The following is a 27460-nucleotide window of genomic DNA, read 5'->3' as shown; positions in this document are numbered from 1 at the left end:
TGACTCAGCCTTCCATCCTTTCAAAGGTAGGTGAAATGAGGACCCAGATTGTGGGGGCAATAAGCTGACTTTGTATAAATATACAAAAGTATGAAGGCTATTGCTTAACGCATTATAAGCCACCCTGAGTCTCCGGAGAAGGGCGGCATATAAATAATAGCAAAAAAACAAAAAACAAAAAACCATTGAACCCAATCTAGTTTCTGTTTTGGTCTAATGCCTGTTGTCCAAACGTTGGGAATGGTATTTTCATTTCTGAAAGCTTTCACGCATGAAACGTCACTCTGAAATCCTCTAGGAGTGCTGCCTGTCATTGAACAAATAGAAATAGAAATAGGAATAGGAATAGGAATAGGAATAGGAATAGGAATAGGAATAGGAATAGAATAGAATAGAATAGAATAGAATAGAATAGAATAGAATAGAATAGAATAGAATAGAATAACAGAGTTGGAAGGGACCTTGGAGGTCTTCTAGTCCAACCCCCTGCTTAGGCAGGAAACCCTACACCACTTCAGACAAATGGTTATCCAACCTCTTCTTAAAAGCTTCCAGTGTTGGAGCATTCACAACTTCTGGAGGCAAGTTGTTCCACTGATTAATTGTTCTAACTGTCAGGAAATTTCTCCTTAGTTCTAGGTTGCTTCTCTCCTTGATTAGTTTCCACCCATTACTACTTGTCCTGCCCTCAGGTGCTTTGGAGAATAGTTGGACTCCCTCTTCTTTGTGACAGCCCCTGAGATATTGGAACACTGCTATCATGTCTCCCCTAGTCCTTCTTTTCATTAAACTAGACATACCCAGTTCCTGCAACCGTTCTTCGTATGTTTTAGCCTCCAGTCCCCTAATCATCTTTGTGGCCCCTCTCTGCACTCTTTCTAGACTCTTTCATGGCATCTTTCATGCTGCCCCTTCCTTCCTGGCATAATAGGAAATTTTAAACGCAAACGTTCGAATTGCCTTCACACAGGAGTGGCAGGACAAAGGGTGGGAAAAAGTGTCCACAAAGCCAAAATGATGGTAGTATAAAAATGGGGTGGTTGCATCTTGACTTCTTTGATGCTTGCAGTGTTGTGTACGAAAATGACCCCTTGGGGAGACAGAAGAGCCATACAGAGCCAGGGCCCACAGGAATAGGGACCTGAGAAACATCTCGGAAGGGGACCCGCCCTAGTTTCTTGGGCCAGAGAAGTGAAGGGGGAGCCAGGTGTTTTCAGACTTGCAAGATGTTATTAACGGCTAAAAAGCAGGGGTCCCCATTGGAGGCTTTAAGACTGGTGGACTTCAACTCCCAGAATTCTCCAGTCAGCATAGCATAGCATAGCATAGCATAGCATAGCTGGCTGGAGAATTCTGGGAGTTGAAGTCCACCAGTCTTAAAGCCGCCAAATTTGAAGACCTCTGGCTAAAAGGGAGGAGGAAGAGAAGCCGCTCTAGGCGGCGCTTGAATAACAATTGAGGGAGGATAGAGAGGTCCTGCCCACGTGACCTCCGCGGGAACCATAGAGGCTACGCCTAGGTAGGAGAAGGGAGCTGATCTCGCGGGACGTTTCCCGTGACGTCACTTCTCCGCGCCGCGGCGCCCCGGCTTCTCGCTGTGTCACTGACTGTGCTCGCAATTCGGTTTCGGTTGCTCGGGCAGTCATGGAGTACCTCATCGGCATCCAAGGGCCCGACTTCGTGCTCGTGGCCGCCGATACCATCGCGGCTTCCAGTATCGTTCACATGAAGCGCGGTCAGTCTCCGGGTTTTACTTACGGCGGGCGGCGTGGGTGGGTGGGTGGGGGGTCTGGGGACCGTTTGGATGACCCTCGTGTGGTCTCGGGGGTGAGGAGGGGCGAAGGCACGTCAGGGTGCTGTGGAGGCCGAGTTGAGGCCTCCTCTACGTTCCCCTCGCGGCCGTCTATGCAAGACTATGCCTGAACTAGGTGGCTCAGTGGCTGAGCTTGTCGATCAGAAAGGTCGGCAGTTCGAATCCCTAGGACAGGTCTCCTGCGGGAGCAGGGGGTTGGACTAGATGACCTCCAAGGACCCTGGGTTCCCCGTTATTGTATTATTATTGTATTTCTGAAATACGCAGGACAATCTGGTGCACCTTATAGAGGAATATTAACATAGTGGAGCATACTATGCTCTTGAGTGAAAATGTATATGTGGGTCCACCCCATATACTAAACTTGGTTACTAAATTGTGTTCTGGAATTGCCCGATACATTTATAAAGTATCCATGCAGTTTGCAGGGTGCAAAAGCACACTATATTAAGATTTTAAAAGAAAAATGATCAAGCTTTGAATGTTGTGCAAATAAAGCCATTAGGTTTGCAAGTGACTGGACTTAACATATGCATGCCTATCCATACAATTAGATTTTTTAAAATATTCTGTGATTTTATGTTTCCAATTGCATTTTTAAACATTTTTGTTAGCTCCCTTGAACATTTAAGGCATTAAGCATATTGCAAAATTGTCAACAGATCCGTCACCTGCACCTTTGACTTTTTAAAATTTAAATATTTTTATGTTACAAAAGCTTAAATATCAATTGTTATTAGTGAAGAAGAATCTAAACAACTTGGTGACTTTTTTGGCTCATCGGTCATATGTTGTGCTTATTTATACATTTGTATTTCAGATAATGGAAAGTTAAATGCTGTGGAATTAATTGAAAGAATCATTATTCTCCCTCTCTTTTTGTTTCTCAGTTTGAAAACTTCATACTTGATTTATTGACGTCATTGATTTAAAACCAGTCACTTAGTGACTGTTCAAAGTTATAACAGCACTTTAAAAAGTGTCTGTTTTTTTCATGCTTATAAACATTGCAGTATTCACATGGTCATGTAATGAAAATTTGGGCGCTTGGCAACTGGCATGTATTTATGACGATTGCAATGTCCTGTGTCATGTGATCACCTTTTGTGACCTGACAAGCAAAGTCAATAAGGAAGATAGATTCACTTAACAACTGTGTTACTAACTTAACAACTGTAGTGATACACTTAACTGTGGCAAGAAAGGTTGTAAAATGGGGCACAACTCACTGAACAAGTGTCTTACAGTGGAAATTTTGGGTTCAATTGTGGTCGTAACTCAAGGACTTCCTGTATCTGATTAATCTTTCTTCTGACACCCGTGCCTGTTCTTCTTTTCTTCCTCTGTAATGTTAAAGATCATGACAAGATGTTCAAGATGAGTGAGAAAATCTTGCTACTGTGTGTTGGGGAAGCTGGCGATACTGTACAATTTGCAGAATACATCCAGAAAAATGTCCAGCTATATAAGATGAGGAATGGTGAGTGATGCAGCTGAGTCTCTATGAAAAGTAGCCAATAAGAAACGAGGGCTCCATATTACAACTGATTTAGGTGTTGATGTTTTCAAGTACTGGAATGGGTAGGACTCTCTCTCCATTCATCTATTTATGTCCTTATCTCAGTTACTAGACATTTTTGTTTTTCCATCTGTGGTGAACGATATTCCGCCTGACAGCTAAAGTACTATGAGTTTCTTGTACTGGTGCTGTTGTCCTGAAGTTTCTTAGGTCCAATTTGCATATTCAGATTTACAGGAGTGTATTAAGTGAAGAGGGCTTTCAGTAAATGCCCCTTACATTTGAAGTAAATACAACCAATCTGATTTCAGAAAATCAATGTGAGAATAATAGCGTCAACTATCCCACATAACATACATGGATTTTTAAAATCCACCTTAATTTCTTTGTGTATCATATGAGTGATACATTTTAGAAGTTCTAAAAAGCAGTTGACATATTTGATTGACTATAGTTACTCCATATGTGTTTGATAAGAATTTTCTCTGACTTTATGTAACTACTTCTATAGATTTCTAGCTTTGCCCCCCGTCTACACACAGTTTTTGTGAGCGCAGAATTTGAGTACAAGCATTTTTATACATATATTTAGATATTGCAAGAGTATTTATTAATAAGACTTCAGAGGTTTACGGTACAAAATTATTAAGTCATCTTTCTGTGCAACCACTTGTTCATAAATTGAAGTTGAAGCTTTCCTATTTTAATACTTACTTTGCATTATAAAATTTAGTTGAAACAGTTGCTTCCAATGAGTCTAGAGTGGATTTCCAGGTAGCCCTAAGACATGATTGTGTTATTGTCTTAACAATAGGATATGAGTTGTCTCCAACTGCAGCTGCCAACTTCACACGCCGAAATCTGGCTGATTACTTGCGGAGCAGGGTAAGTCAGTCAGCTTTTATTGGCTGTTTGTTTGGATATATCATGCGTTTTCCCCAAGCCTTATGGTAAGAGAATGTAATGGAACTTGCAGATGTGTCAATTTCATCATTTTCTGATAAGATTATTTATTTATATTTCATATTTTCCTAATTGCCCATCTCCCTCAGAAAGAGGCTGTGGATGGCGTACAACATAATGTAGCCAATAAATAAAATGTATAAAAGTTAACAGTAAAAATAAAATTAAATTAGGATTAAACTTTTAAAATTATAGAATAATGACAAACATCAAAAGAGGAAAATTCTAAGATGGCCATTTAATGCTAGTTATTACTGGGAGGCAGGTTCATGATCCATGCTCTCTGTCCTTCAAGATAAAAAGTTAATCTGAAAATAATTTCAAGTATAGAAAGGAGTAAGGGGAGCATGCTGGGTAAGAAGTCAACTGCCCAATCTATTTAGAGATTCACTTTAGTTGGAGGATTTGTCCCTTTTTTCACTTCTTCCATACCCAGCCCTACATTGTTGCTGATCTTACTATGAGGCTTATTGAAAATACAGATGGCCACCAAGGAGGAGGGTTCCTCCTGTAACTTTATCTTAAGATCCAACTGTTCATTTCTTTCAATTCTGTCACTGCTTGAAGGGAACTGTCTACAACCTGGTCCCTCCCCAATACATTGAGTTTCAGTTTCCATAATTCAACAATCTGGGTACTTAAAACTGGCTTTAGTCTTTTATTATTTTATGATTCTTTGTAATAGCTACCGTGTTTCTCCAAAAAGAAGGCCGGGTCTTATTTTCTTTTGACCCACGAAAAAACAGCTAGGCCTTCTTTTGGAGGGTTCTAATTATTGACTCACTTCGTGGCAGTGGCACTGACAGCCTCGCCCAGCAGGAGTCTTCTGTGGCCGCTTAACGCCACTCGCGCGCATTGCCCCGGATCGATCCGAAGCTCCGTTATCTTCTGGCACGCATCTGAAGGCAAAACGGAGGCCGGGGCAATGTGTATGAGTGGCGTTGAGCAGCCACAGAAGAAGGCGAGGCAGGTGTCAGGGTGTGCGAGGCCTGGTAAGTAGGGCAGCTCCACCACCCCCATCCCCACCTTAGTTTATTTTTTACCTGTGTGCCTCGCCCCACCCTCTACACCCCGAGGTGGGCGGGGTCTTAATTAGGGCTAATTTTGTGGGTGGGACTTAATTTGATTGCATGCGCTCAAAAACACGTAGGCTTCTTTTCAAGATGGGTTGTCTTTTTGGAGAAACACAGTATGTGTCATTTTCGAAGGACTTCCTGCTTCAGTAGGATCTTGAGGATGTTGCAGTTAAAGGTGGCAATTGACAACAAATAACAATCATGGCTAAGGTCATCTGTGAGAGATTGTGGGAAGGCTTGAATGGTAACAAGGTATGTTAGATATAAACCACCAACGGTTCCAGAGGGCACCACCTGAGAGAAGTTTGTGTATACAGGACAGAGGTAATGAACTGATGGCCTATTTCAAATCAGATTGCTGTTTATAATCCAGTGTATCACAAATGGCTTCCCATCTGAAATCTGAGTGATTTTTAGCCTTCTGGGCAACTGTGAAGGCCTGACTCTCCCCTTGAGCGTTGGAATAGCTTGGGGGTTGAGCAGGGAGGCTGCTTAGTTTGCTATCTGGGGAGAAGTACTTTTTTTAATGGATTGTTGTGAGCCTCCTAGAATCATGAGAGATAATTTGTGTAAATAAATAGTTTTTAAGAAACCATAATGAAAAGTAAAGTCCGAGGCTTCTGTATACTTAAAGAAGCTGAACAAAAGCGCTTAAATCTGGAATTTGGTTTTTGCCTCCTTTATTCCGATGTGTTAATTGTAGGGATGTTAAGCCAAAAGTGTGGAGATCAGGTTCTGGCCCAAGAACTCTGTAATAAAGTTCTAAAAGCAAATGAGGGCTTTGATTGGGCTCTTTGATTAGCATGGGGCTAAAATGCAGTCATTGTAATAATAATAATAATAACTTCATTGTCATTGTATGTGTATACACAGTATACCCATACAACAAAATTCATTTAACACCCAAAGACCAGGTCCAACACACATAACAATCCCCAAACACCCCCCCCCCCCACCCACCACAAATTCCCCACCCCTAAACCATCCAAACATCCACACAGCAGACCAAGTAATGCTGTCCAACAGCTCACTGATAGTGGCCCTTTAATTCATTGTTGAGTGCAATTATAGCTCTGGGATAAAAACTCTTCAGAAAATGTGTGGTCCGAGTTTTAATTGTTCTGTATCTTCTGCCAGAAGGCAACAGTCCAAAAAGATTGTAAGCAGGATGGGAAGAGTCTCTGAGAATGTTATGCAACTTCCTCAAACAGCGAGTATTGGAGGATCCCACGGCATAGTTGCCACAATTGAAATGATGCTCTGAATACTTAGATGCCGTGGATTGTTCTAAACCAGTGTTACTCAGTCTTGGCAACTTTAAGAAGTGTGGTCTTCAACTCCCAGAACTCCCAGGAGTGTAAGAATTCTGGGTCTTAAAATTTCACATATCTGAAAGTTGCCACGTTAGAAAAACACTTTCTATGAAAAAAGCACTGAGTCTCCTCCATTATATATGGAAGGTGCTGAAAGATCTTAAGCCTGGTTTATTTGCTGCAACATCCATCTGAAAGATGACTTAATCTTGCAAGGCTAACACATCCGTAAAGTAGGAAAGAACAGTCTTCTTACTGTAGACTAAGAGTCAGAATGTGGCTTTCTAAACTTCCTGGACAGTGTATGGTGGGGACATGATTCAAACCATCCTGAGCTTGCAGCCACTACAAAACACCTGTTCTGAGCCGGGGCTGTAGAAAGACAAAGAAAGCATTTATGTCCACTTTCCTCCTTCCCCTAAGTTCCTCGATCCAGCATTTTTCTCCCAGCTGCTTCTGATATGGTTGGTGTACTATCCCCCCTTTTAAGAAAAATAAATACAAGCATGTGCGTACTCATGACTAAATGCTGCAGGGCAGGAAAAAAACCAAATAAAAAAATGGAAATTGCCTATGATTAGCCTCATGTTTAGAAATGGGTTTTTTTTTTTGTTTTTTTTTTAACAGGAGGGAGGGCCCATGGCTCCATGGAGAGGATAATTCTGAGGCAGGCAGTAGGGCCCAGGTTAAACTTTTGTCATCTCACAGGTGAAAACTCAAGACTCGATCAGGGTAAACCAGTCTGTGCACTAGATTTACCGGGTGTCAATTCCAATAATTGTCAGTCATCCATTTGTAGAGGAAATCAGTTAGATCAGTAGTCTCAATCCAGCTGTGTCCACTCTTTGTGCTCTTGTGAGTTTTTAATTTGGAATGAGTTGCAAAATCTCCCTGGCCATTGCTTAGTTGCAGATCAGGTCCCTATGCATCCATACGTTACCTTCAGCAGATTCAAAGCAATCCCTACAGTAAAATGAACGACACAGATCCTGCATTGCAATAGTATAACAGTAGATGCTTCATATTGGTAACCCTCAAAGGCCACTGTCGCTCTCATGCCTTCCTTGGGAGCTTCCAACCTCACTGGCCTTATTGCTGTGAAAAAGGTATCCTTTGTTTTAGCCAGCGTAGCCCTCCGATGTACCAGAATGTGTGTCCTTGCATGCACCCCCATTCTCAGCTTGAAACGATCCCACCTATAAAAGGGTTCATCATTCCAAGGGGGTAAAAAGCATCAGGGGTTGGAAGCATTGAGATGTTCCCTGCGCAGGACATGGCAGTTTGGAAGCAGCAGAATGACAGAACCTGGAAATAGAGTGAAAAAAGACACATGCTTGTAAATGGTCTTTTCATTGGCAACTCACTCCGAATTTTGTTCTTTGCACTTTCAAGATGGAATTAATTTAGTTATATACTCCTGTTTCCCCTAAAATAAGACATCCCCTGATAATAAGCCCAATTTTGAGCACATGCGCTAAAAATACCCCCCCCCCAAATAAGCTCCTCCCTGAAAATAAACCCCGAAAATATTTAAATGCATGTGCAGCTGGTCCCTGCCATTTCCTCTGGTTAGGGAGACAGAGCTGGAAATCAGGTAAGACGGCAAGAGGAGCCCCGTCTTGCTCCACGTGCCCCAAAATAATAAGACCTCCCCAAAAATGAGGCCAAGCGCTTATTTCGAGGTTCAAAAAAATATAAGACAGGGTCTTATTTTTAGGGAAACACGGTATAGACCATCATTGTTCCAGGGAGCACACCTGGCTTGTAAACTAGAACCTTTGCCTCGCCCACAGTAATCCTTGCCTTCCCAAGAAACCAATGTATGGCATCTAGCCATCAAAATGTTGCCTAATTCTTGCACAATCAGTACATTATGAGATTATTTTTTTTCATTTGTGATGCCATCTTTTTTTTTCCCCTTTCTCAAGCTGTCCTAACATCTGTCTTTTTCACCTGCACATCTGTGCATGTTATTGTTGCTCCATTGGCATTTATGTTCATCCCCCTCATAGCCCAGGCTCGCCTGGCACATTGATTGATTGATTTAACTTACTGTATTTCCAATTTTATCTTTGAAAATATTGTGCCTCTTAATTTTTATCTGCGTGGAATTGAAGGCAAAGCATGAGACATTTGGGATGGCCTGTAAAGCAAATGCCAAGCTCTGTTTTATTGCTTAGTATGTTTTCATGGGTCATTTTGATTCATTATTTATGGTTGGCTTGATTTGTGCACCTCCCAGAACAACGTAGTTTGAGTTGGGTGGCCATATAGATTGCATGCATGCATAGATATATGAATAGACAAATAATTTTGTCAAGTGCTTCATTATGCCATCCTGCTTTTGCTGTTATAAGGCTTCTTTTCAAATCCAGCACTTCCAAAGCAAAACATAATCCCCATCCACCACCCCTAACTACACGCTAACAACCTCAAATAAAAGAAAGAATCATAAAAAGCTGAAATAAGGCCTTCAGTTCTCAAGTAAACCAGCAGATTCTGGTTAATTTCTTTCCAAAGACAAGCTAATACAATAAAGTAGAGCAGTATTGTTTGATGTAAAACCTGAACATGAAGCTTCAAATAAATATGGCAATATAATAAATACTGTTAAAAGATGGTCTTTGTATATATATACAATCTGGGTGTGTCAGAATAGTTTTCTTAGTCTTTTTACAAGAAACTGCCTCCTTTAAAAAAAACAACTATGTTTTAATCTGTTGATTTTCTTATATATTTCTTGACCCTCAATTGTGTTAGATAGAGCCATGGTGGCACAGTGGTTAGAATGCAGTACTGCAGGCTACTTCTGCTGACTGCTAGCTGCCAGGAGTTCGGCAGTTCAGTTCTCCCCAGCTCAAGGTTGACTCAGCCTTCCAAGGTTGATAAAATGAGGACCCAGAATGTTGTGGGCAATAGGCTTACTTTGTAAACCCTTTAGAGAGGGCTGCAAAGCACTGTGAAGTGGTATATAAGTCTTAATTGCTATTGCTATTTCTCTTTCGTTCTGTTGAAATTGTTAGGGTTGAAATGTTGATTGATCACCAGTTATCTAATGTTCTTTAATTGTGATCAGCTTTTCCATGAGGCTCAGAGGCAGAGAAGGAAGAGGGTTTGCCACCTGGGATGGTATGGCAAGCTGGCCAGTCTTTTATTCCTGACTGAGGACCACTTCCTGTCCAGCCTTGCAGAAGTCAGGTTTATAGAATCATAGATTCAGAAGGGCAGTTTAGGCCCATTGCTCAGTATTGGAATCCCAATTAAGACATCTAAGGCAGTGACTGTCTAGCACCGTGATGGCGAACCTATGGCACGCGTGCCACAAGTGGCACACGGAGCCATATCTATGGGCACGCGAGCATTGCCCTAGCTCAATTCCAGCGTGCATGCTCGCGTTGGCCAGCTGACTTTCAGGCTATCCAGGCACACTGGAAGTCGGGAAACGGGCTGTTTCCGGCCTCCGGAGGGCCTCCGGGGGTGTGTGGGGAAGGCTGTTTTCACCCTTCCCAGGCTCCTAGAAAGCCTCTGGAGCCTGGGGAGGGCAAAAAAACAGGCCTACCGGGCCCCCCATGCCATCACATGCCAAAAGTGGGGGGAGTAGGGAGGGGTCATTCGCGCATGTGCAGGAGGCGGGGCGCATTGAATTATGGGTGTGGGCACACGCGCGCACCTCCCCTCTCCACCCGCTTTTGGCACGCGACGGCAAAAAGGTTAGCCATCATTGGTCCAGCATCTCCTTGAACATAGACGTTGTTTTCAAGCCCACTACCTTGGCCCAATCTGGTGCTCTGCACTGTTTCCTACGGTCACTCCCTGGCCTGACCAAACCATGGTTTGCTACCCTCATATTAGGGTTGGAACTTTTATTTGACCTGAACTGCCATTTTCATAACTCAGGGGGGAGAACTGGAGCATATGAGGGGAGGAGGTAGACACATGCAAGTGTGAAGGTCACTTGCTGCTGAATTGATCTGGACTGTGCGATGAGTGTAATTTTACAATACAGCCATCACTCAGCTCATACTAACTTCTGCCTTGATAAACGTATCTTTCTTAAAATCTAATCTGCAAATTGGATTGTTAGCAATCCCTGTCCTTCCTGTGATTAAGGCCAAAAAACAGTTTAATTTCTAAATATCAATTATGTCCTTGAGTTCAGGTTTCCTAATAGTTTTTTGTTTGTTTGTTTGTTTCTGTGTTTCTGTTGAATTCTAATTTTTCTGCAAATAATACTTTCATTTTGGGAAACCGGCTTCTCATTTGACTTGGTCTGATTTAAATCACTAGTAAAAAGGCTTGATTTAAATCAACTCGATTTAAATCATAATTTTTAAAGAGTAACTGTCATCTCTGCTACTCCTTTGACCCACTGTTGACTCACTGATAGTCCCAGTGTTGCAGAATATACAGCCTCGTGCTATATAACTAAGCTCCATTTCATGCTGAATAAACTAAATCATTTAGGTATCTTAAATAGAAAACTATCTTACGATAGATTTTTACCCCAAAAGTTTTTTTATTAAAATAAATTCAATAAAAATAAAAAAATCGGATTTAAATAAAAAAAATCCGATTTAAATAAAAAAAATCGGATTTTTTTGATTTTTTTAAAAAAAATCATTGATTTTTATCCACCCTGCAACCTGGCCAATTTTTTCCTGCTGTTATATATTCCGCAGGTTATCTTTCTCCTCCTCCTTAGGTCTTAAGAAAAGGAGGATCCAGGAAGGAATATCCTACAAACGACCCCCTTCTCCTCCTTCTCCTTCTCCTTCTCCTTCTCCTTCTCCTTCTCCTTCTCCTTCTCCTTCCTTCTCCTTCTCCTTCTCCTTCCTTCTCCTTCTCCTTCTCCTTCTTCCTTCTCCTTCTCCTTCTTCCTTCTTCCTTCTCCTTCTCCTTCTCCTTCTCCTAGGCTGTAAGGAAGATCTCCACTGCTCCCTTTCACCCTTCCCCCCCCCCCGCAAGGACGTGTCTGCATACAATTACTGGTCTTTTCCCAAATGTTCTCCCAGCTGCCTGTTTCCAAGGCCTTGCAGGTTCACGTGACCTCTGGAGCAGATGGGCCAGGTGACACTGGGCTTGGAGCATCTTCACTAACGAAGGCAATTTAACAACGCCGCTTGGCAAAGCCGGGTTAGCAGGATGTGACATGGTGAGACCGTGTCCCCTTCCTCTGCACTCCAGGTCCCTGGAGGCCTGATCCTGCCTCTCGCTCTCCCTTCCCTTCCCCTCCCCTCCTTCCACGGCTGAGTTTGCCTTCTAGCTTACCTGCTCCAGATGGGCTACGCAGCAGGGAGGACACTGGCAGAAGCAGATGTGTTTGTTTACCGGAGATGAAATGTGGCGCCCTTGCAGATGGCAGGGCCCTCCAGCAAACGGTGCACTTTGACACCACAGTCTTGCCACATTGGTGCAGCAGGGAGGGAGGGAGAGGCCGTCCTCTTTTAGCATTGCCCTGCTTTGCATTCTGAATAAAAGGCAAATCCTGATTGGCACTTGACAGCATTGGAGAATGCTGATGTTTTTTTTTTTTCATCTTCCAATCTCTACAATATATTTTAGGAAGGCCTGCAATTGCTTGACTTGGGTGTAATCTAGCTGTGGGTTATATATAAATATAAAGTCCTGTTATGGGCAATGTTATTTTCAGTTTATTTTCTAATGATTCCAAATTTTTTTAAAAAAATTGGTTTGTGGGGGTGGGGGGATAATGGCAACTCACTAGGTCAGTGGTCTGCAACCTTAAATACTCAAAGAGCCATTTGGACCCGTTTCCCACAGAAAAGAAAAGACCGGGAGCCACAAAACCTGGGTGGGCGTGGCCAACTCGATGTCACTCACCGGTCACATGACACCACCACCACCACCACACCTACCCAGCCGGTCATTGTTGGTAACTAGTTTAACATTACACCTGCATGCACCTTTTTCTTATCAGTAATTCCCATCCTATTTCATCCTTCAGGGGTTGGTGAATGTGTACCTATATGGGTGTATATATGTAAAGGGGGGTGGGGAGCATGAGAGGGACCTAAAAGCTCTCACGATTTTCAAGTTGTTTGCTATGCCTAATAGCTTTGTAGGACCAGGTAAGCTTTCCTTTTCAGCAAATTCTCTCTTCCTAAACTTGGAATAAACAAATGGAAAGTTCCTTTGCAAATCTTTCCATGCGAATGACTGGGAAATGCCCCAAATGGTTCCCCCCACCCCCAATGACTTTCCACGTTTGTTATAAAATGAGGAGAATTAGAGGAGTCGTATTCTTGGAACCGGGACATTGAGATTTCACCCGCATCAATTTATTTCCCAGATATGAAAATGGCAACTTTTCCAATTTGGCATCCCCTGCCCCAGCTTGATTGATCTCTTGCTGCCTTGAATTTTCTTCTCTGTGAATTCATACCAGCATTTTACACACTGTGAACATTTGCCTTTTCCATGTGCAAGCAAATGTTTCTTATTTATAGTATTTTATTTTGTGGTTTGTAATTCTATATTGCCCATGCTAAATATTGGTAATTTTCTATTGTCCATGTTAAATACTAGGTTATATCTAGTAAACCAACAGTAATTAACTCCAGAAGTAAATAATATTACACATTTGCTGGCCTGGGTAGAGAGAAAGGCATCTGTTTATATTTGCATGTGTGTATTGGCCACAAAATGCCACTCAGTGGCTACGTGCAATCCTGATTTGGAATTGCCCAGAAAATTTGGTTGGTGGTAGGTTTTCTTCATAATACTTCCCTGAGAACAGCTAACTATTTGAAAGATTTTAAAGGTTAAAACAGGAGTGGAGCTATCAGATAGTACAGTTCCCATTCTCCCTCGACTGTAGCCATATTGGTTTTGGCTGATGGGAGTTGGAGCCCAGACAAGTTCTGGGAGGCTTTTAGAGCCCTCTGAAGATAGTTGGGTCTGCTATCTTGGTTAATAATCAACAGGAGGTTCATGGCTTAGACCAATGCTCTCATGCCCTACTTGGGCATTTCTGGGGGAGCTCTTTGTGGCCTCTGAAATGGATTGGATTCTAATTGAGCCTGACAAATTTTTGAGCTAAAATGTCAAAGCACATTGCTGGTCCTTTTTATAAGATGCATAAGTTTGATAGGGCAATCTGTTTCATGTTACAGCTTCCCTCAAAATATGTTGGGTGCTCCCATTTGTTTCACAAAACCCCACATTTTAGCTTGCTTTATAATCCAGAGGAGCATCAAGAGTTTGATGGCTCTTTCCTCAAGTTCTTAATTTTAAAGAGCTGTGTTATTAAAATGCCAAAGAAGAAAAGTAATGTTTTTGAGAGATATGGAGGGGAAAGGAGCAGTCTTCTCAGGCAAAAAAATTGACCTTTCAGTTACAACAGATCCTCCCCCCCCCATCACCACCACCATGAAACTTGCCTTTAAGCTCTTGCAATATCTTCAAGATAATTTTCCTGGTGAGATGCTTCCTATTCAGACCCACTTCATCTGACCTGATGTTCTCCAAATACGTTGGGCAGTATTCTTAGGTGTGCCCAGGCTGACTAGTAATTCTTATTTTAGTGTAACTTTATTAAACTTTAAATATAAAAACTAAAGTAATATTTAGAAGAAAGAAAAAAAAGGAAAAAAAAAACCAAAGCCAACACTATAGAAAATAAGGGGGGAAAAGGGAAATATAAAGAAGTAGCTTCCAGTTTTCTTTATAACAGTTACTAGTTTACAAGATCATTATATGCAGAAAAGAAAAAGAACAGTGAGCTTTTATAGTCTGGAGGATGCTTGATTGGATGATTTGAAGCCATCAGTGAATATAAAGTTGATAGAATATAGATAAAGAAAATAAAGATGAAGCCCTCAGTATAGATAAAGTCAACACTTTCCCCCTTCATTCATTGTGCATCAGATTACATTGGGCTGAATCTCATTGGCTTTTCTGTACATTCTGTCTTAATGTTCTTGGATTTTCTCTTTTCCACAAATTACCCTTTCCTCCCAACTAGATATTGTATATATAATATAAGGTAAAGGTTCCCCTGCACATGCGTGCTAGCCGTTCCTGACTCTAGGGGGCCGTTTCTAAGCCGAAGAGCCAGTGCTGTCCGAAGACGTCTCCGTGGTCATGTGGCTGGCATGACCAAATGCCGAAGGTGCATGGAGTGCTGTTACCTTCCCACCAAAGGTGGTCCCTATTTTTCTACTTGCATTTTTTTACCTGCTTTCGAACTGCTAGGTTGGCAGAAGCTGGGACAAGTAACGGGAGCTCACCCCATTACGCAGCGGTAGGGATTCAAACCACTGAACTGCCGACCTTCTGATCGACAAGCTCAACGTCTTAGCCACTGAGCCACCGCGTCCCTAGATATAATATAATGTATATAATGATATAATAATAAGTGGTCCCTATTAAGATTTTTAAGACCAATAAGGTACTTCCCTCTGCGCTTAATGGTATTCTTTCCTTTTCTCAGTCCTTAAGAAGTCATTTTTCAATAGCTGTTTTCTACTTGGAAACTTACGCTGTATGGATTTAAGCAGGCTTGCTCTTTCTGGGTTGTTTGTCAATTCATGAATCGTGTTTCTTTTAGATTCTCACACGACAAATGGTAACTTTCCCACAATCTGGAATGTTGCAAATATCAAGCAAATTGTCAGTCTTTCCAAGTAAACCAGACAGGAAACATGACCAGATGAATCAATTGTATTTGCAAGGCTGCTTAAAAGAATCTTGCAAGTCTGAAAATACAAATCTCCCGCCATCTCCTTAACAGCCTGATCCATTAAGATGGCACCTTCCTAGGGTTTTGGGTTTTTTTTGGCCTGTTGAATAATTGTGGGCTCTACTTCCCCTTCTCCGATAGTTCACTTGGCAGCATCTCTTCCCCTGGTCCCTCAAGGTCATCCCCACACCCCATTACACAAATTTTAGAGGGCTTAGAGTCAAGGGTTGTGCTTGGTTTTGCAATTACTGTATTTTTTGCACTATAAGACTCACTGTCTCCCACCCACCCCCCAAAAAGTAGGTGGAAATGTCTGTGCGTCTTATGGAGGAAATATTGCGTCACAGACCGGGCTGCAGCAGGGAGGGAGCAGGTTGGTATGGCGACAGGCAACGGTGGCAAACGTCCTGTCGCTGCCGCCGCCGCCATTCGCCACCGCTACCTACCAGCGGTTGGATCAGCCTCCCAGAATACCACTGATCGCTGTTCCAGGCGGCATGGAACACTGCCGCCTGTTGCCACCACTGCTGTTCACCACGTCAGCGGTGGCAACAAGTGGTGGCGATCCCCGCCTGGAACAGCTGATCGGCAGTATTCCAGGAGGCTGATCGAACCACCGATAGGCAGCGGCAATGAGCGGCAGCAGTAGGCGGCAGCAACAGAATAGACCCGGGTCCCAGGAGAAAAAATCCATTGTGGGTACAGCTCCACCTACGGGAAATTTCTTCCGTAGCTTCAAGAGCTTTTGGCTGAAACGATATAGATTTTCCTGCCTGAGCAGGAGTTTGGACTAGAAGATCTCCAAGCTCTGTTATTCTGTATAATAGCATGTTACAAGAGGCAACCAAAGATAAGTCTTAAAAGGTTTAGCTAAATCCATGAAAAATTTTTGTGGCCGAAACAAAACCATTTTCTTGTTTTCCTCTCCAAAAGCTAAGTGCATCATATGCTGGAGCGTCTTATAGTGCAAAAAATACGGTATGTCCTAGGAGCTAAAAGAAATAGGCAAGACCAGGAAATAGAAAAAAATGTGGCTGAAAGCAAAATGACATTAAATATATTTATCTTTATGATAAAATTAATTATATGCAGTTAATATATTACAGTATAATACAAGTGTTTTCCCTGTGTCTGGGCTTAGAATTCAGTGCCTACTTTTTGAAGAGCTGTGAGGCCACACTTGAGGTTTTTGCTGGCCTTAGGATGTGCTTGTATGAGCAATGTTTTTATGCATGCATATGGATGTGAATCTACACTTCACAACACATTCATTCTGGCTGGCTCCTGTATTGAGAAGATATTCAAGAATCCTACATTTATAGATGATACAGAAACTGAGTACCTATGGACACCTGTAACCAAGGGACTGAAGCAGAGAAAGACCCCTGTTGCCCCAAACCCAAATTTGGAATGAACTGCCCCCAGAAATTCATAAAATCTCTGATCTCCATGTATTTCGCTGTGCCCTCAACAAAACCTTGCTGTTCCGCCAGGCTGGGCTATCAATGTAAAGATTTTAATTGGTTTTAAATATGGGATTTCAAATTTGGGATTTTATAATTGGGCCTATCATTTAATAATTTTAATTATTTTTAAATTTTGTCTGTCTTTGTGCTTTTAATCAGGCTGTACACCGCCCTGAGTCCTTCAGGAGAAGGGCGGTGTAGAAATAAAATAAATAAATAAATAAAGAGCCTTGGTAGTACAGTGGTCTAAGGCACCCTGTTATTAAGCTGGTTATTAAGACCAGCTGCCTGCAATTACTGCAGGTTCGAATCTCGCCAAGGCTCAAGGTTGACTCAGCCTTCCATCCTTTCTAAGGTAGGTAAATTGAGGACCCAGGTGTGGGGGCAATAAGCTGACTTTGTATAAATATACAAAAGAATGAAGGCTATTGCTTAACGCATTGTAAGCCGCCCTGAGTCTCCGGAGAAGGGCGGCATATAAATCAAATTAAAAATAAATAAATAAACAAACAAACAAACAAACCCATAGATAATCTCTGGGCATCTCGTCAGCCAGAGGATGCTTTTACATGCTATGCTTGTCCCAAAGCCCCACATGGGGCAATTAACGTTGTGTCCTCACAAATCCAGAGAGTTTGGATTTAAGTTGGTTCTTGCTGGTTTTGAATCATTTGAGTCCCTCGAAACCGAGGGGGGGGGTCTGCATCTGTTTGGAAATGCAGTTTCTTTCCAAATACAAATTAGGAGTTCTGCATTTTCTTTGGTCCTTGTCTTCCTATTGATCTCTGAGAATGCAAAGGTGACTGTTGAGGTTGCATAAAGAATAGCAGGGTGCCATTCCCTCTCTCAACGCGGGCATTACCACTCCCCAGTCAAATGTAGCTTCTTACGAAGCATTTAATTATAGGTGGCTCAGCCTGGCCAGGATCCAAAGGCAGGTTATCAGCTCCTTGCGGATTGTCCACGCTTGGTGGGATGCCTTCCTCGCACCCCTATTCCCTTTTCTTCCTCTCGCTTGCGACTTTGACTTCCACCAGATGTCAGATGCCAGTCTCTTTCCCCCCTTCCCCCAAATCATTTGTCACCAATTTTGCTGCGTGTGTTGGCGGTGTGGTTGTCACCGCTGTTCCTTCCAGTTGTAAATGTTGAAGGATGTCACGCTCTTTCTAATCACTGTTGTTATTTTAAACCAGAATAATGGGGTAGAGATTGCAGTCCCTTCCCCCATTTTTTCAGCATTGTACTGACGTTATTTCTAAATACTCTGCCTGAATCTTCCCTTCTAACCTGCCCGCCCACAAGTTGAAACTTTCCTAACTGCCCTTTAAAAAAATATCAATCGCTGTAATTATAACTTGTAATTATAAAATCCAAAGTGGATCTTTATGTTTGTTGCTAGGGTTTACAGGCAGGTAGCAATATTTAATTGAAGTTTCAGTTGTTACTCGGCTACAACACCCTGAGGACCAGCTATATTTTTTCCCAGCAAGTCAACATGTACCCACCTTGTCAGCGAAGGCAGACCAGATCTGTCAGGTGCCAGAAGTCAGGAACCAGGATAGAATTGAAAAGTACTACAAGTTTATTTCATGTTATCCACAAGAATCTGAACTACTAACGCAGTGGCCCCCAATCTTTTGGGCACCAGGAACTGGTTCCATGGAGAAAGTTTTTTTCCGGGAACTGGAGGAGGTCTGGTTTTGCCTGCTGTCTATATACCGCAGATGGGGCTTCACTTGTTTGCGCAGCCTGGTTGCTGGCATACCATGGACCAGTGCCGGTCCACAGACTGGGGATTAGGGACCCCTGTACTAATGATCAAAGCAAACTGGCATCAGATAGGAGTCAATGGACGTTAAAGGGGTGGCTGGACATAGATCTCTGTTAGGAAATGGTTATTTGTCTAACTAGTTGTTCAGGCAATATATAAACCAACAATGTATGTTTGCAGTCAGAAAGGTATTATATTGCTTTAAGACTGTATTGCATCATCTTGTATCCTGATTGGCTAAGCTCTGTAGCCAGTGTACTTAAGGGAAGTCAGGATCATAGCTTGTGTGGATACTATACCATTTTACCTGCTTATTTGCTGTAACTCTCTACCTGATCTCTCTGCATGATCACTGTTTGATCATAGCTACATGTTGCTTTCTACTACTTATTGAATGTTTTGATATTGAACGTGTTCCTGTTTTGAAACTCAAGAAGAACTGTTTTATTGTGTATGACTACAACTGGTAAGAAGACTTTGTACTTGAAATATCCCTGGATTGATCTTTTAACTCTCGTCTTATCTGTGTATGACTTGGATTGTTTTTGGAATTTGCTTTACTTTTTTCTAAAAGTAAAAGACTACAACAACTCAGTATGTTTGTATGTTAACTGTGATTGTTCACAACCACTCCCAGTCGCTTTTCATGCGTTTACTCAAAGGGTACTCTGCTCAGTAACCCACAACATCGGTTATGAGCCAAGAATATCCTTAACAGTCTCTTACAGGGGTGTAAAGACTCTAAACCAATGATGGTGAACCTTTTCGGCACCGAGTGCCCGAACTGGAACATGTGCGCAAATGCGCGCCAGCCAGCTGGTCTTCGTGTGCGTGCCGGAAACCAGAACAGCAGCTGGCGATGGCGCACGTGCCCTCAGAGAAGGCTCTGCGTGCTACCTCTGGCATGCGTGCCATAGGTTTGCCATCACAGCTCTAAACTGATGATGCATTTGACCCCGCCCTCGATCTTAGCCTGGTCATCTCCTACATCCAAAGCAAGTAAATCAGGCTCATGCCAAGGATACAGGGGAACAGCAGGGAGCTTCCGTAACTCAATAATCTAGATTGATATGACCCTTTCCTCAAGTAGTAAATATTGTCTTGATCTGTGCTCATTTATCTTTTCTTCCTTTCCAGGCAAAAATGTTTAACTTGCATCCTTCCTTACTTTAGGACACTTCAGTTACCTCTTGGTGGGCTTTGCATTGTAGTCCGAATAACACTTTGAAAGGGAAAGCTGGCATCCTTCTCCAGCCTTGTGTCTTCCAACTACCAAATCCCACATCTCCCCAGCCAGCATGGCCACCCTTGCTAAGGAATTACCACACCATAGGCCTACACAATGGGATCTTGGTGCCTTGTCCCCAGTTTGTCTCTAGGGAATATCACAAACGTTGCTCTTGTAATCGCTCCCTTTTATTTTTGGATAGCCCACTTTTCCACTCAAGGGTAGATAAAGTTGCTGAAAAGGTAGTTGAAAACAAAACACTAAAACAATTAAGTGAAGAAACCTTCAAAAGCAAAAGACATGCAATCCCCCCCCCAAAAAAAAATATGTCAAACAGTTTGCTTTCAAACCTACCGTATTTTTCGGAGTATAAGACGCACCTACCTTTTTTGGTGAGGAAAAGAAGAAAAAGAAATCTCCCTCTGCCTCTGAGCAATTTTGCCTGGTTGCAACACAAGGGGGAAAAAAAATCTGCTCCAGCAATTTACCTCTTTGCAGCAAGCAGCAGAGCCCCTCGCAAAACAGCTGAGAACAAATCAGCTGAGAGTTGGGAGGCCGATCCAATCAACTTGTGCTAATTAGGCTGTGCTGAAGCTGAAAAGAGCTATTTTTTCTTGCTGTTTGATTGCAAGGAGGTAACTGCTGCGAGGCAGAGGCCAAAGGGTGGGGGCCAGTGGGTGGGAGAGGCTACATTCGGTGTATAAGACGCACCTAAATTTTCACCCCCTTTTAGGGGGGAAGAAGGTGCGTCTTATACTCCGAAAAATACGATACATCTTAGTTTCTTTCCCAAAGTTGAGAGTAAAATACGGGGAGCGCCCCACCTTCATCCCCCATGCCTCAACCCAATTAAAAGTTGAAATTCGTGACTTCTTTAAAAATGCCTTAGCGGTAGAAGTCCCTGCCTTGACAGGTTCAGAAGAAGAGAATTTTTTAACAAATGTATGGGGCTTATTGCATATATCTGTTATGCAAGGTGCTGGGATGTGCTGCTAGTGTGTAGCAGCTCTACCTTATGGAAATGTACCCAGCTTAGGAACAAGAGCACGGGTAAATTCAATTTATGATTGGCATCAAACGAGAGCAGAAGGTGATTTGGGGGCAGCTTTTGTCCTCAAGTGTAAGCTCCTCATGTCTATACTTCTCCCTGCAAACCAGGGGAAAAGTGAAAAGAGGCATAAGAAAGAAAGAATTTGGAGCGCCTTCTGCAGTCCCCTGTAGCCAACCAGCCTTCCCAATCAAGTTGCTGCACAGCTGTCTGGCTCTAATTAGCTTGTGCATCATTTATGTATGTATGCTTTGACATCCGACACGGCTCAAAGTTGGCATCTAGAAGCCATGTTTGTGGTCCGGAACTTGATTCGCCAATTACAGTAGAACTTTCTGTTGACGGCTTCTAGATGTGCAAGATGCTTAGGTGTAAATAAAGGAGTGTTAACACGGGCTAATTAATGCCAAGATTGAAGAGCAGCTTTCCGTCCAAAACCCTTCTAACCTTTTCCCATATTTCTTTCCTGAAAATAATCTTTTTTATCGGCAGAGTCTGATAGTAATAGTAATAGTAATCTTATAGTAATACTAATAGTAATCTTAAAAGGAACGTATCCTCCTGGGTGGAGGGGAGAAACCTGTAGCCCATGGAGTCTACTCTAATCATACTGCCAATCATTTCTAAGTTTTAGGTTTGAATGAGGAAACCTTGCTGCTCCTTTTCTGTGCCTGAGGTTTGAAATGTTGTTGATGTTATGTCATTGTAGGAGAGTCGGCTGGTTTTGTGCCTAACACAGGTCTCCCCTAGCCTGTGCCTTAACCACACCACCAAATTGGCTGTTTGCATTTATTAACTAGCAATTCAACTTTCTCCCTTCGGGAGCGATGATGGATTACAAATACCCCCATCTTAAAACCTTACATGGGATTCCTGGAAACACACCAAAAATTTCTACTCATCTGTAATGTCCAGCATCCCAGAAGGGTTGAAGTACTAAACATATGACAACTAATCTAGCATTAAATAAATCAATATCAACTTTGTCCAGTCCACTTTATGGAGGGTTAACATTCAAATGCCAATTTTTGGCAATGTCAGTTTTTAACTTGAACATTGGGGTGCACCCTGCACTCCATCCTCACAGCTTGGTGGTCTCTAAAGGTGTTGGGATAATATACTTTAAAGCAGAGGTCTTCAAACTTTGCAGCTTTAAGACTTGTAGATTTCAACTTCCAGAATTCTCCAGCCAGCATAGCATAGTGACGTCATGGGAACGTCCTGCGAGATCAGCTCCCTTCTCCTTCCTCAGCGTAGCCTCTATGGTTTCCGCGGAGGTCACATGGCAGGACTTCTCTATCCTTCCCTCAATTGTTATTCAAGCGCCGCCCAGAGCAGCTTCTTTTCCGCCTTCTTTTTAACTAGAGGTCTTCAAATTTGGCAGCTTTAAGACTCGTGGACTTCAACTCCAACATAGCTGGCTGGAGAATTCTGGGAGTTGAAGTCCACAAGTCTTAAAGCTGCCAAGTTTGAGTACCCCTGCTTTAAAGGATGGCAGTTACAAATCAAACTCTATGTTAATGTTAATCTGATTCATTCTTTTTCAATTTTAACTTTCCCAGATAATTTGGGCTATATCACACATTATCTCAAGCCAACATGGTTTATTGACACATAACACATCCCTCCCCTTGGTTTTGTTGCAGAGTCCTTATCATGTCAACCTGCTCCTCGCTGGCCACGATGAACACGATGGTCCTGCCCTTTACTACATGGATTATCTGGCCTCTTTAACGAAAGTTCCCTTTGCAGCCCATGGCTACGGGGCATTTCTCACGCTCAGCATCCTTGACCGCTACTATAAACCAGGTGAGTGTGAAGCAGTAGGTTTCATCTTTACAAAGCAAATTTTTATCCATTGAGATTTGTAGAAGGCCGGTTTGGCATTGTGTAAGCCAGGTATTAGGGATCAAAAGTTAAGCACATGGAGCTCACCAACTTTTCTGGACATTTAGAAGCAGAGTTGCCTTGGACTGTGAGATGGGTGGCATATAAATTTAATAGTAATAAATCTAACACAGTATAACGCTTCTCAAAATCTGTAGAGAACGTTCTATAGACTTTGGTAACATAAAATCCTCCCCATTTCCCCAAATAATTTTTTTGTAGGTTCCAGATTCTTAATGCAGATTTTTTTTAAAAAATCAGAGATGGTTTGTTTATATCCTGCCTTTATTATTACGTTATAAGTAAGGCAGCAAACATATACATTACACCTTCCACCTCTTATTTTCCACACAACAACATCCCTAAGTGATGCATTGGTATGAGAGAGAGGTACTGGCCCAAAGTCTCCCATCTGGCTTTCATGGCTAAAGTGGGACTTGAACTCACAATCTCCTGCTTTCTAATCCGGTGCCTTAACCACTAGACCAAACTGGCTCTGGTTTCAACCCAGTGTGGTTGTCCTTGGCTCTTCTGTTGAAATCAGTATGAAAAGTTTGCTCAAACTAACTGACGTGCTTGTTGTGACCCCGACTCCCGAGCCTGTCCTAACAGAGGAGGAGGACTCAGAAGGTGATGGGGAGGAACTGACAAGGCCTCCCTCTCCAGGACCCTCCTTTCTGGCAATGCCTCAGGTTCCATCCAAAGGCCAGAAGGAACAGCCTGGGATGTGCCAGGAGGAAGGCATATCGGAGCACCCATTGATAGGGAGCGAGGATAATGAATCCTGGCTTGATCCCAGGCAGCGTCAGAGGGAGAAGTATGCGCAGCAATGGAAGAGGCGTGGGAGGGCCAGAGATTGAGCTGAATCACGGAGCCACGCCCCACCAGGAATAAAAGTGGGTGGGATTGCTCTTCAGGCTTTGTGACGGACCAAGTTAAACCCTGAAAGTCACATCGTGATCTCTGAAATTCGGCTTGGATATATTTTGGACTGAACATTGACTAAACTCTTGTCTCATGGATAATTTGATGCTCCTGGAACGGACTGAAGATAAGTCCTCTTCTGCTTTATGGGAGTGAAAACGGTCTTGGCAGGCATTCGGCAGTTTGCTGTCAAAACCTTGGTCTGCCAGGAATTTTAAACTGTTTACCTAATAAAATATTGGCAGGCATGCTTGGTATTATATTTGCCTGTGTGAGGAAGGGGGACAGAACAGTACTGCAGAATTCAGTGGGATGTACGTCCAACTAATTCAGTCTGTAGAAAGCATTAAAAAAGACAATGAGTATGCCAAGCTTGCCCTTTCTTTTAAGCTGTTTTAAGATATTCTTGGCTGCCTTTTCCTTCCTACACCTACACACACACACACACACACCCTTGATGGACCAGAATTATGCCCTCCTCCTCCCCACCCCCTGCCTTCTCCCATATTTTTGTCCCACTTTGTTGTTCTCAGCATGGACGAAGCTTTCCTCTGAAATGTAAGAATAGCTGAGGCACTCCACACACGTGCCACTTCCATTGTTAAAAACCCAACGCCCAACAGGGAGCGAAGCACTAAAAGTCTGCGGAGGAACACCTCCTCGCTCCCTTGAGGGATTCGCAGCCAAGCATGGACAGATGGAGCTCATTTAAAGCCATAATAAGCTCAAGAAGGCCGTGGTGCCCGGTCTCTCCGAGCCCCTGGCCGTGGGAGGCAGAATTCTGCCGGGTTTCCCATTAATGCAGAACAAATCGATTTTGGACGCCTCGTTGGGCCACAGAGCTGGGGCACAGGTGATCGTCCTTACATGTGGAATGAGTTTTCTCCGAGCTGGGAACGGGACTTCCAATTCCTTTGTGCACCACTGAAAAGCTGTTCGAACTTCATGAAAGGGGTTTTTTTCGGAGGGGGAGGGGGCTCCTAGACTCAGCCACTAATTAAAGCTGTCTGCCGGCCTCTCCTTTCTTCCTTCAGGTATCACCCGTGAAGAAGCAATAGAAGTTCTCAAAAAATGTCTGGAGGAGGTGAGTGACCTGCCTCAGCCCAGGAAACCAATGCAGTATTTGCTTCCCTTTGTTTAGCCAGGGCTTTTGCTTCTCTTCTGCTCCTGAATTCTCATCCCCTTTCCCCCTCCCCCGGAAAAAAATATTCTTGCCGGTAGGAGGAATCTCTCTAAGGCAGCCAGATGTGGAATTGGCTACCAGAGAAGAAACTTTTTTTTTCTTCCTGATCTTCATTCTCTTCACGTCTTCCAGATTCAAAACTCCACATTTTCTTTTTTAAAAAAGAGGGGAAAAGAAATAGCTCTTGCTATATTTCATGCTAATTGCCTGCCCCTCGGCCTCTTCTGGCCAAGAGTTTTGCCTGTTTCATTCTTATGTTCAGTGATGTGATCATTTTCCCTAAAAATAGGGGTGGGGGGGGTGCACCCTTAATAAGCAGGATTTGGGGGAAGTTTGTTCATGAGAAGGTCCCGATCTAGCCAAATATAACCATTTTAATACTATTTCCAGAGAGGATGGAATGAGAAAGTATTTACTTATTTACATTTATTTGTTTACCTTTTTATGCTGCCCATTGCTATGTGACATTACTAAGAATCAGAATTCTCTGGCTGAAGATGAAATTTTCTGGTTGCTATCTGGTTGCCTCCTAAAATGCCATCAGGACTAGGAAAATCCCAGCTGCCTTCTCAGTATAAAACTGGTCCAGTAGCTGCTGTCACTCTTTTTTCTTTCTTGCATATTTTGTTAATTGGTTCAGAAAGTATTTTCTCACAGTATACGCTGTTGAATCTGGTGGTTGACGTAGCAATTCTTTATTTTGACACGCAATAAGATTGCCATGTTAAAATTGCCCTGTTTCTCTTCTGATCCCTTTGATCCACTTCAGTTTATAAGTAAGTTTCTCCACCAGTTTTACTGTCTACGTCAGTGTTTCTCAACTTTGGCAACTTTCAAATGTGTGGACTTCAACTCCCAGAATTCCTCAGCCAGCAAGGGGGGTTGAAGCCCACACATTTGAAAGTTGCCAAGGTTGAGAAACACTGACCAAATTTAGAAGTGAAGGCACTTTGTTCAGTTTCAAGTTGTGCATCATTCCTCCATCTGAAAAGAGGTAAATTCCTTGTTCTCTTTACCATCAGCATTGCAGAGAGGACAATACATCGTACTCCAGCGTTTTAATATAATTTGCAGGACTACATTTTTACCGCCGGGCATTAAAGATGCACATGGAATGTCATTCTCTGTGCTGACTACCATAACTTCTCCGACATTCATAAGAGGAGACTGAGTTTGTTTTATGCCCTTTATGCTGCTTAAACAGAATTTTCAAAGTACTTTTCTTAATTTGTGAGGAGATGGAACCTGGCCCCTTTTCTGGATTCATTCCCCTGATAGGTTCAAGCTGACTTTAATTTCACAGATGCTTAAATATGGGCCATACAAATATGCTGTCTGTGAAATATAAAATAAGACCTTCTTATTTATTTATTTATTTATTCATTTATTCATTTATTTATTTATTTGTCATATTTCTATGCCGCCCACTCTCCGAGGACTCTGGGCGGCTTACACCAAAGACAGTATACTAAATAGCACATTGCCCCCAACAATCTGGGTCCTCATTTTACCCACCTCGGAAGGATGGAAGGCTGAGTCAACCTTGAGCCGGTGAGATTTGATCCGCTGATCTGCTGAACTAGCAGTCAGCTGAAGCAGCTGCAGTACTGCACTCTAACCACTGCGCCACCTCGGCTCGATTCTTAAAAAGATATCTTTTTTTTTGCAGTTCTCAGTCAGGCTGAGATTTACAGGGTCAGCGGTGTGATTTTCCATTTAAAAGCCCTCAATTCTGTGTAAAGGATGGCTCTTTGACTCACACCTTCATTGCACTCCCCTGTGAATGTTTTATGGGTCTTTGTTTAAAAGAAAAGCAACTTTCCTTGACTGAGCATGCTCCAGATATCTTGGGACAGCAACTCCCAGAATTCCCAGCCCTAGTTGGGGATGGCGGTGGGAAACCCCTGTTCTTCCTCCTCTCCATGTTTGCAATTTGATTCTAACCTGCCGAGTTTCTTAACTGTCAAAGCAAGGATGGAGGACAGTTTTAATAGATGGGTTTACTGGGGGGTTTAGGGCATCAGTGGGGCAAAGAAACAAAGAGGCTCCTGAGAAATAATAAAGATCTTAACCTGATTAGCTGCAAATGCTGAAACAAATGAGTTTCTCTCCCTCTCACAGATCCAAAAACGCTTCATCTTGAACTTGCCTTCTTTCAATGCCCGGTTTATCGATAAAGATGGTATCCACGAAGTGACCGATGTCCCGCTCCTGAAATCAGTGGCCTGAGTGTCCAGGCTCTTCTCCCTTTGCAGTCTCCGATTTCCTTTTTGTACTACTTGGAAAACCAGAACATCTTTCATTCTGTTTCCAAAGGCAAATAAAGATTTAATCTTTCATGGTGCTTCCCCCCACTACTTTTTAACTACTTTTGCAAGGTTTTTTGGAATGGTTTCTCATGCAGGGGTTTGGTCAATGTGTGTGTTTGTGTGTGTGTGTGTGAGAGAGAGAGAGTGCAAGCTATTGGCCTATCTGTAGTTGCTGGTTTTTTTAAAAAAAATAAAGTTTTAAAATTTGTTTAAAAATTTAAAATAGCTTTAAAAATTTTTAAATCCATTTAACTGTGGA

At 42.6% G+C, this 27460-nt stretch overlaps 1 protein-coding gene across 1 annotated transcript; it reads left to right on the top strand.

The window, feature by feature from the left end:
* The first annotated feature begins 1495 nt into the window (after positions 1-1495).
* Positions 1496-27231, top strand: PSMB2 (proteasome 20S subunit beta 2). The gene is made up of 6 exons (XM_034413427.3): positions 1496-1735; positions 3171-3293; positions 4147-4217; positions 22545-22707; positions 24744-24793; positions 27014-27231. The coding sequence occupies exons 1-6, from the start codon at positions 1645-1647 to the stop codon at positions 27119-27121; spliced, it is 606 nt and encodes a 201-aa protein (XP_034269318.1). The 5' UTR covers positions 1496-1644; the 3' UTR covers positions 27122-27231.
* The last annotated feature ends 229 nt before the right edge of the window (positions 27232-27460 follow it).

Source organism: Pantherophis guttatus, chromosome 10, assembly GCF_059756535.1.
Source record: "Pantherophis guttatus breed Tessera chromosome 10, ASM5975653v1, whole genome shotgun sequence".
NCBI classification, from domain to species: Eukaryota; Metazoa; Chordata; class Lepidosauria; order Squamata; family Colubridae; genus Pantherophis; species Pantherophis guttatus.
Note: the sequence above shows the minus strand (reverse complement) of the source record. Positions and strands in the feature narration are given on the sequence as shown.

Bases quoted from the DNA above. Each gene is read 5' to 3' on its own strand.
- PSMB2 (XM_034413427.3), top strand. From the start codon at position 1,645: ATGGAGTACCTCATCGGCATCCAAGGGCCCGACTTCGTGCTCGTGGCC. The intron at 22,708-24,743 runs GTGAGTGTGAAG...TTCTTCCTTCAG, and splicing joins TGACCGCTACTATAAACCAG to GTATCACCCGTGAAGAAGCA. The intron at 24,794-27,013 runs GTGAGTGACCTG...TCCCTCTCACAG, and splicing joins TCAAAAAATGTCTGGAGGAG to ATCCAAAAACGCTTCATCTT.